This window comes from Crotalus tigris, unplaced genomic scaffold, assembly GCF_016545835.1.
Source record: "Crotalus tigris isolate CLP2741 ecotype Arizona unplaced genomic scaffold, ASM1654583v1 scf7180000017666.379230911805:20528666, whole genome shotgun sequence".
Taxonomy (NCBI): Eukaryota; Metazoa; Chordata; class Lepidosauria; order Squamata; family Viperidae; genus Crotalus; species Crotalus tigris.
Genome location: NW_024096552.1, coordinates 10,712,336 through 10,728,027, shown reverse-complemented (window position 1 = coordinate 10,728,027; position 15,692 = coordinate 10,712,336). Strand labels below are relative to the sequence as shown.

General features: G+C 37.5%; 1 protein-coding gene across 1 annotated transcript in view; it reads right to left on the bottom strand.

The window, feature by feature from the left end:
• Positions 1-14,762, bottom strand: part of LOC120305227 (cytochrome c oxidase assembly factor 1 homolog) — a 39,376-nt gene extending 24,614 nt beyond the window's left edge. The window contains exon 1 of the mRNA XM_039336690.1: positions 14,453-14,762. Coding sequence (XP_039192624.1) covers positions 14,453-14,492 — 40 coding nt within the window. The 5' untranslated portion in view covers positions 14,493-14,762. The remainder of the gene's footprint in view (positions 1-14,452) is intronic.
• Positions 14,763-15,692: the final 930 nt, after the last annotated feature.

Here is a 15,692-nt window from a genome sequence, read left to right as displayed (position 1 = left end):
CATATCTTGTCAAGCTCCGCTTAGGAAGTTCTTTAATTGTCTTGATTAAGAAGAATTATTCTGGAATTTAGAAACAGTTACATACATGAATATTTTTAAGTTCCTTTAGAATAAGTCTGAAAAAAAGGCATCGTATCTTCCTCTTCTACTACTAACCGGTATTACCCAATTTGGTGTTCTCCAGATGTATTGAGATTATGACTCTCAGAATTCAAGACTGGCTTTGTGAAAAATTATGAACCAGAATATTTTGCAACATCCATTTTAAAAAAATGTCTTCCGTCTGATGCAGCCCTAGCAACTGGAAAATAATACTCTAAACTGGCCAAGAAATTGTTCTCTATGTGTTGAACATCACATCTAGAAAGTAAAATTATCCATTCCTGCTTTAAATTGTGAAAACAACATATACTGATCTCTATTCTATTAACCGCTTGAGCTTTCCAAGGCTACTTTTCCTCTTTTAACCAGGCCTATCTCCTTCCCCTTTATCTGAGTTCCAGGGTGTCTGGGAATAATTGCTCCCTCAGGTAGAAAGCATTCTATATGGAGTAGGTGGTAAAACTATTTCTACCTTTTCCTGAGTGGGGAGATTGACCAATGGTTAGACTGATTTGCAGCACTTAAGGTGCTTCAGTTAACTAACACTGAGCAGTATATCATTACCCAAAATATAATTTGGGTTAAAAATACATTTGAATAAATTAAATCCAAAAATGTGCAATATTAACAGTTATGTAAATCAAAGTCATACATTCTGAAAAAACACAATCAGCAATCAAGTAAAACAACAATTAGACAAATATAAAAAATCCACTTTTTAAAAAAACATATGAAGACAAATATACAAAGCCTGGGCATAAAAGAGGATAAGACAACAACAGAGTCATCTAAGCATGTCTCTGGTAATCTGAGACACTAGCACTTTGAATGAACTTTTGAATAACCTGGGAAAGGCTCATAGCTGTCATGGAAGCCATAAACTATAGAGCCACCTCAAACCCCATTTCAAGATAAGGCAGCTTAAAGTGTCCCAGAACCACCTGCCAAATCCAGAAATAGAGTGAAAGGAGTGTAAGCTGAGAGGCCGCTGTGGGGGGGGGGGTGTGGCACTATAATAACAGCCCCAACTGACCTCTATAGCCCAACTTAATGAACAACTGATGATCTGTGGGGTAGGGTCCCTGAAAGTTGTAAGAAATTATGAATTTCTCTAATGAATTACTCCCACTCTTGTCACAATGCAATAGCAATAGCAGTAGCACTTATATACCACTCCATAGTGCTTTAATCACATACCTAACCATCTGAGTCCTCATTTTACTGACCTCAGAAGAATGAAAGGCCAAGTCAGGTTTGAGTCCATCAGGATCAATCTTCTGCTGTGGGCAGAGTTAGTCTGCAACACTGCATTCTAACCACTGTATCACCATGGCTCAATTGTGACTCAACTGGGAAAATTTCGGAAAGAGCAACTTCTATTTTAGAATCCACATAGGTCTCAGTAATACAGACTTGACTTACAACCACAACTGAGGCCAAAATTTATGTTACTTAGAAATTTGTTGTGAGTTTTGCCCCATTTTATGACTTTTCTTGCCACGTTTGTTAAATGAATCACTGCAGTTATTAAATTAGTAATACGGCTGTTAAGTGAATCTGGCTTCCCCACTGATTTTGCTTGTCAGAAGAGCACAAAAGGTGATCACATGATTCTGGGATACTGCAACTGTCATAAATATGAACCAGTTGTCAAGCATCCAGATGTAAATCACGTGACCATGGGGATGCTGCAATGGTAACGTGAAAATGTCATAAGTCACTTTTTTCAGTGCCACTGCAACTTTGAACGGTCACTAAATGAACTGTTGTAAGTCAAGGACTACCTATATATGCCAAGTCTGTCATCTCATTAATGATCAAATCATTGATGAGAAAGGCCTATTACAGACTGACTTGGAATTTAGTGGAAGCAGCTGGAGGCCAGCAATGGGGCTAAAGTCAGGTAGCTGGAACATGGAACTGTTATGAGACAACGGTTTTGCAATTTCTGAAGGTGGCCCACTTTTGTTTCTCACCATATCTCCCCTTGCCCAATACCACTTAATTCTATGGTCTGCTCTCCCACCAATGGCATCACCATCCTCAGAACCAAGCTCAAAGAACTCAGTTTTCCTTATCAAGGGAAACCATGCGCCTTGACGTTGATCAGCTTGAGGTTTATCAGAGACGACAAGATATTCAACTGCAACCTCTCTACACACTACAAAACACACACACACTACAAATATTATAACACTTTCATACACATAAACACATAGTGTTTCTCTCCTCTGCCACTCTTATCAAGTGTTAAAGAATGTTCCCCAATTCACCCCCAGCAATTCCTCCCCAAAACCACTCTCCTTTGCTAAGATTGAGTCTCAACCTTTTCTTTCCAATTCAAACCCGCAAAGTATCTTTTTGACTGCATTTCTTCTTCAGTTAGGAGTCAAGATGTAAACTTGGGTATCATCAGGGCACTGATGATCCTATGCCAATGGATGATATCTTACTGTGGCCTCATGATAGAAGGATCAGGGAGATGCCTCTTCTTTCTCCATGTTTGACTGAAATCTGAATGAGGCAAAACAAGAGCCCTCCTGTTGCCAGTTCTAAATATTTTAACAAATGGCTCCTGGTTCCCCCTTTAAACCAAGGTGGCTTTGCTCAGATGTATTTAGAATAAACTCCAATGTTAGAATAAAACAAAAAGAGGAGTTCTATTTTAATAAGCACAACAAAGAACCTCAGGAATAAGATAACTAAATATAATAAACAGCAATCCATAATCAACCAAAAAACAGACACTGCTGTATGCACAAACCAATGTATGCAAATGTGTGTTTCTAAGTCCTAAGAACGCTAATTTCAGGTTATCTACTTCATGAAAGTTAAAAATGTACTGATACTTTGTTGGGGAATAAGGAATGAGGAAAGGAAACTGAATGCTCCAGAGCTACATTATTTTGTACATCTCTACCAAGTAAAACTTCTACTCATGTGACAGACTGGATAAGAACTAAGGCTGAAAGAAGCCATTTATTCAAAGTTACTTTGTGATTCATGCCGGAGCAGAGATTTACAGCAGGTCCGGGTAGCTCCAAGCCTATTCCTCACCAGGCAAGATCAGATTTTTACACAGGTTTGCATTTTTTATCCAACCTTTTCACTACCATCCTTAAGGTGCTGCATAAGGCCATTATTAGAAGTAAGCAGTGTAAGTTGTTAGAATTGTTTTTGCTGAGCTCCAAACACCTGATGCTCTTGCCAACAAGGTGAACAGCACCATAGCCATGAAAATTTTAGCAAAAGCATCACTTTTTCAATAGGACCCAGAATAATTTCACATATGTTTCATAAATTACTATTATTTTTATTTTGTTATGAAATAGCACAAAACTCAAAAACCACTCAACGTATTTATTCTGAAACCACATCATGTAAATATTATGCAAGAAATTAGATTAAAAATAAAATTAAACATGTATAGATGTAAAAAGAGTGTTCAAATATACTTGTACTCACTTATTTTCAGTATGAAAAGTGAAAAATGTATTATTTATGTCAGAGTGCAAATGTATCTGATTTTCTGATACAGATAAATGCACAGCACATAAGAAAGAGAAATTGCCCTAATATACATAAGTCTTATTTGGTTATTGGTTTACAATACATTCTGGCAGTGCCCAGTCCCAGTAGCAGCACCTAACCAATATTGGCTGATCTAGAAATACTAACAGATTGAATGAAGAAATCTCACGGGCAAGATTCACACATAGTGCTAAGCCATAACAATAGTTTATTTCAGTTGTGAGAGTCTAGACCAGGGATAGGCAACCCTGGCTCTTTTATGACTCGTGGACTTCAACTCCCAGAATTCCTGAGCCAGCATAAAAGAGCCAAAGTTGCCTACCCTGGTCTAGACCTTATTATTTACGGTTTAGGAAATCTCATTCTTGGTTCTGCTCCAATGATTTTTTTTAAAAAAATATTTTATATATAATTTGTATTAATTTTTAAACAAGATAAATACTAATGCAAACTAATATAGAAAGGAAAAAAAAGAAAAGAAAGCAAAGAAAAAAAGAAAAGAAAAAATAATTAAAAATAGAAAAAGGCAAAAAGATATAAAGTGGCTTCAGATATTCTTCACAGTAATTACATCTCTATCTCTAAAGTGACAATTTCTTTCTATAATCTATTCTAAATCATCAAAGCTATAAATTATAAGTTCATTGTTATAATTTTAAAGCAAAAAGTCTATAACAAATTTCCAGTCACCAATGTAGAGACTGTCGTTCCCTAATTAAAGGTTAGTTATGCTAATTGACAAGCCCTGTCAATTTCATCAACCATTCCTGTACAGCAGTTAGTGTGACAAAACTTTCCATCTCTGTGTATATTCAATTGCCAGATGCAGTTATTACATACTAAAAGAGTCTTTCATGGCTTACTTTGTTCTAATGATTTTCAACATTGTTCAGCTTCCTTCAGTGAGCTCCTATTTCATAATCCACTTGAAAGCAAATCATTGCTTTATGTCTGCTTCTCAAACTCTTTCCCTCATTATCCCAAACTCCTTATCAGAAAATCCTTTTAACTGCTTAACAGAAAGTACTGAGTTAAATGTTCCTGTTGTGATTAGATGATGGGTCTGTGTGTTGTTACCCAAGAAAACCTACTTTGACCCAATTCTGGATGATTTTCCCAGGTTTAGGAAACACTAGGTTTATTAGTATGCTTTTGCTGTTTGCAAAGCAACATGTTCCAAAGCTTGGGCCTCAGCTGTCCTCAATTCTCTCTTCAAAAGTTTGTCCAATAATTGCTCAGGCTCTTGGTTGAGAAATCATACCTACAACTTTTCAACCGAGTCTATTATCATGTTGTTTTAAAGTTTAATCTTAAATGTGTAGAAGCTCTGCCAAATGGCTTAAACTCCCAAGTATATTCGTTATTTCTTCTCCAAGTGAATTCTGCCATTTTTTCTACTTCTTATGAAGCAGAACCTGTACAGAACCCAACAAAAGCAGCCATTGTTTTTCCTTGCTCTCTTCTGTGCTTTTAAGGTGCTTTTCTCCACCAGCTCCACTGACTTTTAGAATAATGCAGGACATATGGGGGGGGGAGGTTAAAAAAAAGTCATTACTGCCATTGCAGGATGAAACTCCCACCATCCTTTTTTACATGCAATATGTTTTACATGCAAAAGAGATGGGCTCTTTGTTATGTGCTTGTGGGTGACATTTTTGTTTTTTACATGAGATAGTTTCTCTTTATAGATATAATAAACCTAATCTGATAATTTCCTTATTAATAGTACGTCACTGAATATACCCTACAAATACCACACACACAATTAGCATACTTATATAAAAATAATAAAATATAGCGTTTGGTAGCGAGTATGCAATGTTTCTATATTTCAGATTCAAACTACCATTTTCTTCCCTTTGAGGAATTTATAATATTTATGAAGAAAACATGGAATCTTGGAATATGTGCAAGGTAGCATTTAAGATTGACAAAGATTTCTGTTCTAATACATCCATTCTCCTCAGCAGAACTCTATTTTCACCCCAATGACTCACATAGATCTGTTCCTGACAAGGATTTGCAAATATTATTATCCTCTTACCATACAGTACAGGTAATCCTTGAATTACGAGTGTAATGGAGCCTGCCCATTCCACTCGTAAATCAAAACTCATAGAGTGAATCTTGTTCAAGGTATGAGATCATTCCCTTTCTCATTAAAACGCACATGGCTCGTTAAGTGAATATGAGGTATCTCAGGGTGGGAAGGCCATGGAGGGCCTAGTGCTGGAACAGGCCCCCAAGGCCTCCCTGACCCACTAACCTACCACATGCTTCCCCCTCTCTTCCTGCCATGCCAGATTCACCTGGAAAAGATCTGTCTCCTCTCTACCACGGTTCCTGCTGCCACCCAGATTTGAGGCTGGGGAACGATTGGGCTGGTAAAGGCCTCCGGAGCCTGGAGCCATGGGGGTGTGTGAAAGCCTTCCCCGGCCTTAGATCCGGGCTGCAGAACCCTTGTCAAGGCCTCTGGAGCCTGGATCAGGCCACGAAGGGGTCGCAGAAGCCTCCCCTGGCCTCAAATCTGGGCCGTAACAACCTGAAAAAACTCAGAATGGGCCGCAGCACCCTGGAAAAGGCCTCCAGAGTCCGGATCAGGCCACAGGGGGTCTCAGAAGCCTCCCTGGCCTTAGATCTGGGCCACAGCATCCTGGAAAAGGCCTCCAGACTGGATCAGGCCATGGAGGTGTGTGTGGAAGCCTCCCCCTGCCTTAGATCTGGACTGCAGTGGCCTGGAAAAGGCCTCTGGAACCTGGATCGGGCCATGGGGGACACAGAAGCCTCCCCCAGCCTTAGATCTGGGCCGTAGCAGCCTGGAAAAGGCCTCCAGAGCTCCAATCCAGCCTCCAGAGATACATAGAAGTGTCCCCCCCCCCGGCTTTCATTCTGTTCTCTTTTGCAGAGAACAGAGGCCTAAAGTACCATGAGAGCACACGAGATCAGTAGTGTGAGATCTCGCCCTACTGATCTCGCATGATCTTGTGTTACTTTAAGCCTCCATTCTCTGTGAATGCACTGAAGGCCTGGAGCAGCCAAGAAAGCGAAGGATCTCGATCTTCACGGGGTGAGTATTGAAGGCCTAGTACCTAGGGAGACCCGGGTAGGGGTGGAGAGGGAGGGAATAACCAGGGCGAATGTTGCAGAGCCACTGCAGTTGCTCGTAAGGGCGAACAACTGCAGTGGTGCTGCAATATTCAGAATTTCAGGACTTGATCATAAGCACTAGGGGGCGCTCATCATGTAACTTTGAATAAACATTAAGTGAATGCTCGTAACTCGGGGATTACCTGTACATAATTTATTTTTATTTCCAAATTATGCAAAATATTTCCCCTGATCTAAAGTTTCTCTGAATTGCAAAGGATTTCTGAATTTGCATAGAAACTGGAAACTGAGTTTCCCTGATCCAGAATCTTAACCACTATGGTTGCCATACAAATAATGGGAGAATAAAATCCATATCAACTAATCCATATGGATACTAATTATTCTGCAAGACATGACTTCTACCTTATCAATTAACTTCAGGGTTTGGAAGGAGGATGGTGAATTTAGCAACAGACTTCAAGTGAGTTTGCAATATTTGTGCAAACTAAAGGTTTGGGTTTTTCAACTCTAAAGCAAACTTCACCTTCAAGGTGGTGGAACTGCACTACAAAGATGAAATTCATCATTAAAAAGGAAAAGTACATCTTTGGATGACAGTTGATTCATCAGACCAGGAGGATTTTAAACTAAAATATGGGGTGGGTTATCAAAAGATCATTGCAAAATAACTTAATTTTTCTAGCCACCCATCTCAATCAATGACTCTGAGTGGCTAACAGTTCAAAACATATAATACAGTTAAAAATAATAAAAACATTTTAAAATAATAAAAACCATCCAGATTAAAAGAATACACACACGTACACTGATGATTTGCTGATGATTTAGTGTTTATCTTGGAAGAACCTTTAGAGATGTTTCCTAAATTATGGGGAAAGATGGAAGAGTATGGAGAAATGGCAGGACTAAAAATAAATAAAGAAAAAACTAAAGTAATAGTAAAGAACCTCACAGATAAACAAAAAAAGCAAATACTAGAGAAAACAGAGGTACAAATAGTGAAAAAAGTTAAATATTTAGGTATTCATCTTTTGGCTAAGTGTTCATCAATAAAAGAAGACAATTATACAAAATTATTGAAGTAAATAAAGCTAGACTTGGAAAGATGGAAAAATCTGCAACTGTCAATATTAGGAAAAACTGCTACAGTAAAAATGAATGTGTTGCCGAAAATTTTATTTCTATTTCAAATGATTCCGATAAAACTTGAGAGAAAATTCTTTCAAGATTTAAATTCATTAATTTTGAATTTTATTTGGCAGGGGAAAAAAGCTAGAATTAAGATAAAAACATTACAGGATGCTAAGGAAAATGGAGGTTCTGGGTTGCCGGAATGGACGTTGTATTACCAAGCATCTGTGTTAACATGGGTGAAAGAGTGGATAACACTTAGAAATAAAAGGTTGTTGTATCTAGAGGGACATGATTTACAATTGGGGTGGCACGCTTTCTTATGGTACGGGAAAAACAGAGTTCATAAGTACTTTCAAAATCATTTTATAAGAAATGCCTTGTCAACAGTATGGGAAAAAATTAAAGCTAAAATATATTTAAAATTCCAGGGTGGTTATCAACGATGGAGGCATTTATACATCTGAACTTGGTAGACTTTGAAAAAATATGGACCTATAAAGATATTCTAAATATTTATTATTATTATTATTTTAGACCAACAAAACAAAACACAACAAACATTTCACACATACATACGTAATATATCATTTTTTGTTAACAGCAGTTTGTAACAGTACTCTTCTATTCTTTACATTTCCCCCCCTCTTTCTTCTTTGAAATATTTGTCCTATTGCCCCATTGTTTCTTATTTACATTTTCCTTCTTTCATATTCTACTACTTACTAGGAATCCAACATTATTCATTGTAGTAACACTCATATTTTTTATAAGACTCGACTGGAATTCCATCTAAGCATGGTGATCATACAAATATTCTCATATTATTTAGTGTATATACTGTTTTTACTCTAATATTATTTCCAACATTAAAATTCACCCCTTTTCATCCAAGTATATTTATTTAATTTTATTTTTCTTTGACACATATAATAATTCCTCCTTTCTTGTTTTATGCTAATATTGTGTATAATGTTTCTAAATTTACTTTCTCTAGTAATTTTCTATAATCCTATTTTCCTAAAGATACATCACATCTACATCCAATTTCCTTAAATTGTTAAACGTCTAAACTCTTTTTCTTGATATATTTAATCCATTAATATTTATAGAAAAGAGCTTAATTACGTCTCCCATTTTTAACTTGATCTATTTTTTTGTTTTTATTTTGTTTTATACTTCTTATCTCTATAAGTCTTCCTTTTGCTTCTCTTTCTAACCTTTCTCTTTCTTGTAACTTTTGTATTTCTCGCTCTCGATCAAAGTTATGATGAAGATCTATTAGAAAATATTCTAAATATTGATGGGAAATTAAAATCTAAACAAGAACTGGAAAATCAGGGAATTAACTTGTCCTGGTGGGTACATTTACAGAGACAAAGTAGATATGAAAAAGATGTAAAAATATATGGATTTTATAAGGATCAAACTGTGTTTGATAAGATTTTGTTAACCTCAGATGAGAAATTAATTAAGAAAATGTATAACTTTTTGTTAACTTTGGATATGAAAACAAGTGAAAGAAACAAGTGAAAGAAACACTGACAAGATGGGCGAAAAATTTTGGCTATAATATAGAATTAGAAAAATGGCAAATGATATGGGAGAGAAACTATAAATTAACAATGTCAACTTCATATACAGAAAATCTGTATAAAATGTTTTATAGATGGCACCTGCCACCAGCAAGATTAGCAAAAATGTTTAAAAATATGTCAGATAGATGTTCGAAATGTAAACATAACATAGGCACGTACTATCACATTTGGTGGACATGTGGTAAGGCAAAAGCCTATTGGAGAAAGATACATATGTGGTTAGAAAAAATACTGGGTGAACAAGTGGATTTTAAATCTGAACTTTGTTTATTCAGCATTATGCCTGAAAAGACTAATAAGCAGAAACTATTATTAAATATTAACATATTTAATCTTACACATCACCACAGCAGCGAGAATAATTTTTGCACAAGACTGGAAGAATGAAGGATTGCCATCAGAAGAAGAAATAATCAGGAAAATACTGGAATGTGCAGAGATGGACAGATTAACTATGAGGTTGAAAGATAAAGAAGATACACACTATTATCAAATTTGGGACCTATTTTATTGTTGGCTAGAAGAAAGGATGAAGGATTAGGAATTGAACATGTATTAGCATAGCAAACTCGAGACAACTTGTTGATTGGAAAAATTAACATATGTTTATGAAAAAAAAATACTATCTATCTATCTATCTATCTATCTATCTATCTATCTATCTATCTATCTATAAAAAGACATGGTGAGTTCAAATCCTGCCTTGGCCATGAAAGCCCTGGATGACTTTGGGCCAGTCATTTTCTCTCAGCCCAACTCATCTCACAGGGTTATTGTTGTGGGGAAAATAGGAAGAGGAAAGTATGAAGGATATGTTCACTGTCTTGAGTTATTTGTAAAAAAATTAATAAATAAAATAAAAAATAGAGATACATTAGAGTGCATAATGCCGGCCTTGAAATATAATACATAATGATTCTACAAGCACAATTTATATAATACACATACTTTTTAAACATTTCATACATACAGATTAAAAAAGCATCTGGCCTTCAACATTAACTAGAAATAAAAAATCCAGTGTTCTCAGAACACAGCATCAGCTGAAAAGCTGCCATGTTCTATGAAAAAATATAAACAAAAGTATGACAAAGAAAACATGAATCAATATACTTAATATAGGTAGAGTATCTTACCTATATTGTTATTGTTATAACACCCACTTTCAAGCTCTCTATTTTTACATAGTAGGAAAGAAACCCAGAAATAAAAGAACAGCTTAAATCAGGGCTTTTCAACCAATGGTACATGTACCACTGATGATACATTGTCACCAGGCAGATGGTATGCGACCCTGCCTAGCCTAGACAAGTGTAGTGGAGAGAAGGAATGAGCTAAAGTGGCGGAGCACAGGAGCTGCAGGACTCCTGGGGTGAGACAAAGGCCTCAGGATCGGCACTTCCGGCACACTGGGAAGAGAAAGGAGGAAGTGGGCGGAGACAGGAGAGGATATAAAAGGAGGCAATTTTGGTGAGAGAGGGAGAGAAAAAAAAGACGCAGCCTTGGAGGGACTTCTGGTCCTGCGCATCAGTGCAGCAGTCAAGAGGTTCAGGATTCCGTGCCCTTCGGCTAAGTTTCTTCCTGTTAGGGGACCCTAAATGGGCCAGAAGCCACCCCAAAGAAGAGCAAAGAAGGAAGGAAGTCCCGGGGATGTCAGAGAGACAGCGGTTGACCTGATCCGTCCAGGAGAAGCCTTCCAGAAACCAACAGGAGAAAGGCTAGCCTAACTTCAAAGTCCAGCCCAAGCTGCAAGCAACCAAAGTCAAAAGCACTATTGTAAGCTGATTGTAAACAGTGCATTTGAATCTGGATAAGAACATTGATTTTCTCTATCCTACTTATCAACTTTCCTGAAGAAAAAAAAAATCCCAAGAAGCAAAAAATATCTGAAAGTGAAGGAAGGGGATTTTTGCCCCACCCTTTTACTAACGGAAGCGGCGAATTAAATCTTTTATGGAGGACCAAAATATATTGAAATGAAATGAAATGACTATAAAACCTAAATTCGAATAAGTTTGAAATTACTGAATGATTAAGATTCTATTTTAAAGCAATTTGTTCATTTTGAAAATTTGAAAAATAAACCAGTGCTGACATCTATTGGTGGATGAAGACTACGACAGCTATGGCTTTCATGCAGGACTTGGCAAAATCTGGAAAAAACTAATCTCTACTTGTGACCTTCAAAGCTCTAACAATAGAGAACAGCTGTGACAAAAAAGAAAACAATCTGGGCTGCAGACAAAGTGAGACTTACAAACTTCAGGGAACAAAAAAAAAAAACTTTTTTGAACTTTCTGGATTACAAGTATCTATTTAACTCTGACCCCAAAGCTATTTGCAGAGAAAAGAAAATTTGGATTCTTGGTCATCATGAAAAATCAGAGATTTATAGAAAGAACCTATCAAGAAAAAATAAATACTTTTCAAGAGGAGACATGTGATATGTTGCAACTAATTCAAATAACAATGATTTCAAACCACAAAGAAATCCAAAATAGCTTTGAAATTATAAACCAATTCATCTCCAATTTAACTTTACAACAACAACAAAAAAAATCCTAGGAAACAACAACAGAGAAGGAACAGATAAAACAGACAACTGAATACAAATTTGAGGATAGAGACTTAAAAGTGGAACCTAACAAAACAAAGAAGTATGATTTAACCCAAGTGGAAAAAAATTACAAGAAATACTGGATTTGGAAAAGACAACTTATACTTTAACACCACAAAACAAATTTGAGGATAAGAAAAGAGATTGGGCAAAATGGACTGCAGAGATGCCAGGAAAAACACTAGAAGTGGAGAGACAAAAAATGATAAGAGAAGGAGAGAAAAAGAAAAAGATTTTCAACAAAAATGAATGGGCAAATGTCTCTCCCAAAGATATTGTACTTGTCTTACCTTTTATATCTATAGTAACACCTACAAGAATATGGAAAGCTTCTTTGATTCAGCAGAACATATTGGGCAAAAGTGAAAATTAAGAAAATAGACGATGGGGCCTATCAGAGAGAATATTTAAAAAAGAAACACCTGTTCAAATCCATTGGCATCCTTCAGTCTCGAGACTATGGTATCGTGCTCTGGAGAGAGGTCCTAAGGCAGCATCTGGTGTAGCTAAAAAGGCCAATTCGAGATTGGCAGTCTCTTTCACACTGAGGACAGATACAATCTGTCCCCTGTCCAGCCCCTAGATTTTGCTGGTTCTGGGACTGCCTCTTTACCTCAGCCTGCCGCACGAGTGTCTCTTCAAATTGGAGAAGGCCATGCTGTGTCTTTAGCCTCCAGGCTGAACGATCAGAGATCAAGGATTCCTAGCTGTTAATGTCCGTTCCCAAGGCCTTTAGGTCTCTCTTGCAGATATCCTTATATCGCAGTTCAGGTCTCCCTCTGGGGCACTTTCCCTGCACTAGTTCTCCATACAGGAGATCTTTCGGAATCCGACCATCAGCCATTCTCATGACATGCCCAAGCCAGCGTAGACGTCGCTGTTTCAATAGAGATTCCAGCACATTCCAGGACTGTGCTTGTCATGCCACGTGATACCGAGAATACGTCGGAGACAGCGCATATGAAAAGTGTTCAGCTTTCTCTCCTGCCATACATGAAAAGTCCAAGACTCACTGCAGTACAAGAGTGTGCTCAAGACGCAGGCTCTATAAACCTGGATCTTTGTATCCATACTCTTTTTGTAAGTTTGGAAAATGTGGGGGCTGCTTTACCAATACGTTTATTTAGCTCAGTATCTAAAGAGAGAGTGTCAGAGATAGTTGAGCCAAGGTACACAAAGTCATGGATAACCTCCAATTCCTGTGCAGAGATTGTAATACAGGGAGATGGATCCACATCCTGAACCATGATTTGTTTTTTTTTCAGGCTGATTGTTAGATCAAAGTCTTGGCAGGTCTTACTAAAACAGTCCATAAGTTGTTGAAGATGTTCGGCAGAGTGAGCCGTAACGGCAGCATCGTCAGAGGAAATCCCATAGGCATTTCAGCTGGACTTTAGACTTTGTTCTCAATCTAAAGAGATAAAAGAGTTTTCCATCTGATCTGGTTCAGAGATAGATACCCTCTGTTGCAGTTCCAAAAGCATGTTTCAGCATGACAGCAAAAAAGACCCCAAATAAAGTTGGCACAAGGACGCAGCCCTGCTTCACTCCACTTCGAATGTCAAAGGAATCTGATGTTAGGCCATCAAAAACAATAGTGCCCTTCATATTGTCATGGAAGGACCTGATGATGTTGAGGAGCTGAGGTGGACATCCAATCTTGAAGAGAATTTTATATAAGCCATCCGTACTAACCAAGTCAAAAGTCTTCGTAAGATCTATGAAGGCTACGAAAAGTGGCTGTCTTTGTTCCCTGCATTTCTCCTGCAACTGTCTAAGGCAGTGATGGTGAATCTTTTAGAGACTGAGTGCCCAAAAACCACCCTGCCCACCCGCTTTACTCCGCCTTTTGCCCTGTCCACCCGCAGGGCCACCCACCGCCTCCATGGTCTGCCGCAGATTGCCCAGGCAGCCCTTCAGCACCATGGTGGCCATGCCCTCTGCCCGTGCCCTGCAGCATTATTTGCATGCGATGGGGTGCGAGGACAGAGTCTTGTCCCTGCTGCCCAGCTGCCATGTCCTAGGATATGCTGCTCTGCATGGATCCCACCCAGGGGTGACTCTCCTCTGGGGGGGCTGCTGGTGAGGAGGGGGCCACGGGGGGAGAGGGGGCTGGGGCAACAGCACATGTGCCCACAGAGAGGGCTCTGAGTGCCGCCTCTGGCATGCATGTGCCATAGGTTCGCCACCACTGGTCTAAGGGAAAATACCATGTCAATGGTGGATCTGTTGGCTCGGAATCCACACCGTGATTCTGAATAGACTCTCTCTGCAAGCACCTGGAGCTTCTTCAGTACAAGACGGGCAAGCAGCTTCCCTACAACAATAAGAAGAGAGATGCCACGATAGTTGTTACAATCACCTGTCGCCTTTGTTCTTATACAGTATGACGATATTTGCATCCTTCATGTCCTGTGGTACTCCACCTTCCTTCCAACAAAGGCAGAAAATTTCGTGCAATTCAGTGGGGATGCTATCTTTGCAGCACTTCAGGATTTCAGCAAGGATGTTATCTTTCCCGGGTGCCTTGCCGGAGGCAAGGGAATCCAGGGCCGCATTTAATTCTTCTAGAGTTGGTTCACTGTCGAGCTCCTCCAAGGCAGGCAGGCACTGTTCGAATATGGTTAAAGAAATAGAAAAAATTTGGATATGAATTTGATTTTAAGAGGAAAGAGCCCCTCAAGTAACATAGTACTTTCTTCTTCTTCTTTCTTTTTATTTTATTTCTTGATATGAGTAATATAAAAGAATTGGAATGACTTATATAAAGAAAATGTTTTAGATATCTAAAGGTGATTGACTTTAAGAAAATTACAATGGATTAAAAATGTTTTGAATAAGAGTTAAAAGACTAGAGGACTAGATTTATTAAATGGAATATTTAAAGATTAAAGATATTTTTAATTATGGTAAAAAAGAATGAATTTTTTTGGAAATAAATATGTATTAGCTTTTAAGAAATAGGGATTTTAAATAGCATTTTTAAAAAAAATTATTCTTTTTTCTTTTTTTAGTCTTATTTATTCCTTAAGAAAGGTAAACATATTGGGTTGGCTTATATGAGAAAAAATAGACTTAAATGTTTAAATGTAATTAACATTGAGAAAATCTTAACCAGTAAGAACATTTTGAACATTGTGGGAAAAACAAATGTAAACAAGAACTGTAAACAGGATCTATGATGAGACAACTATAATGACTAGATAGAAAAGGAATATTATATTGATGTGATTATTATCTGTAGAAATATTAGAAAACTTTTATACTTAATTGTCATTCACTAAAATAACAAGAATTGTATTAACTTAAGGTTGGTAAAAGAGAATATTATGGGAAAAAGAGGAAATCAAGTAAAGTTATTATGTGGATTATAGATTATAGAAATCAACTGTTAGTGAATGTTTCTTAAATGTAAATCCAGACAACACAGTTTACCGAATATTAAGGTGATTATGTTAAAAAATTAATAAAACATATATTTTTTTTAAAAAGATGCAGCCTTGGGAAGAGGAGTCAGCTGGACCTGCATTGAAGAGAAAAGAAGGAGGGGGGGAGAGATGATAAAAAACAGGCCAGAAGGGAGACAATCTACAACTTTATGG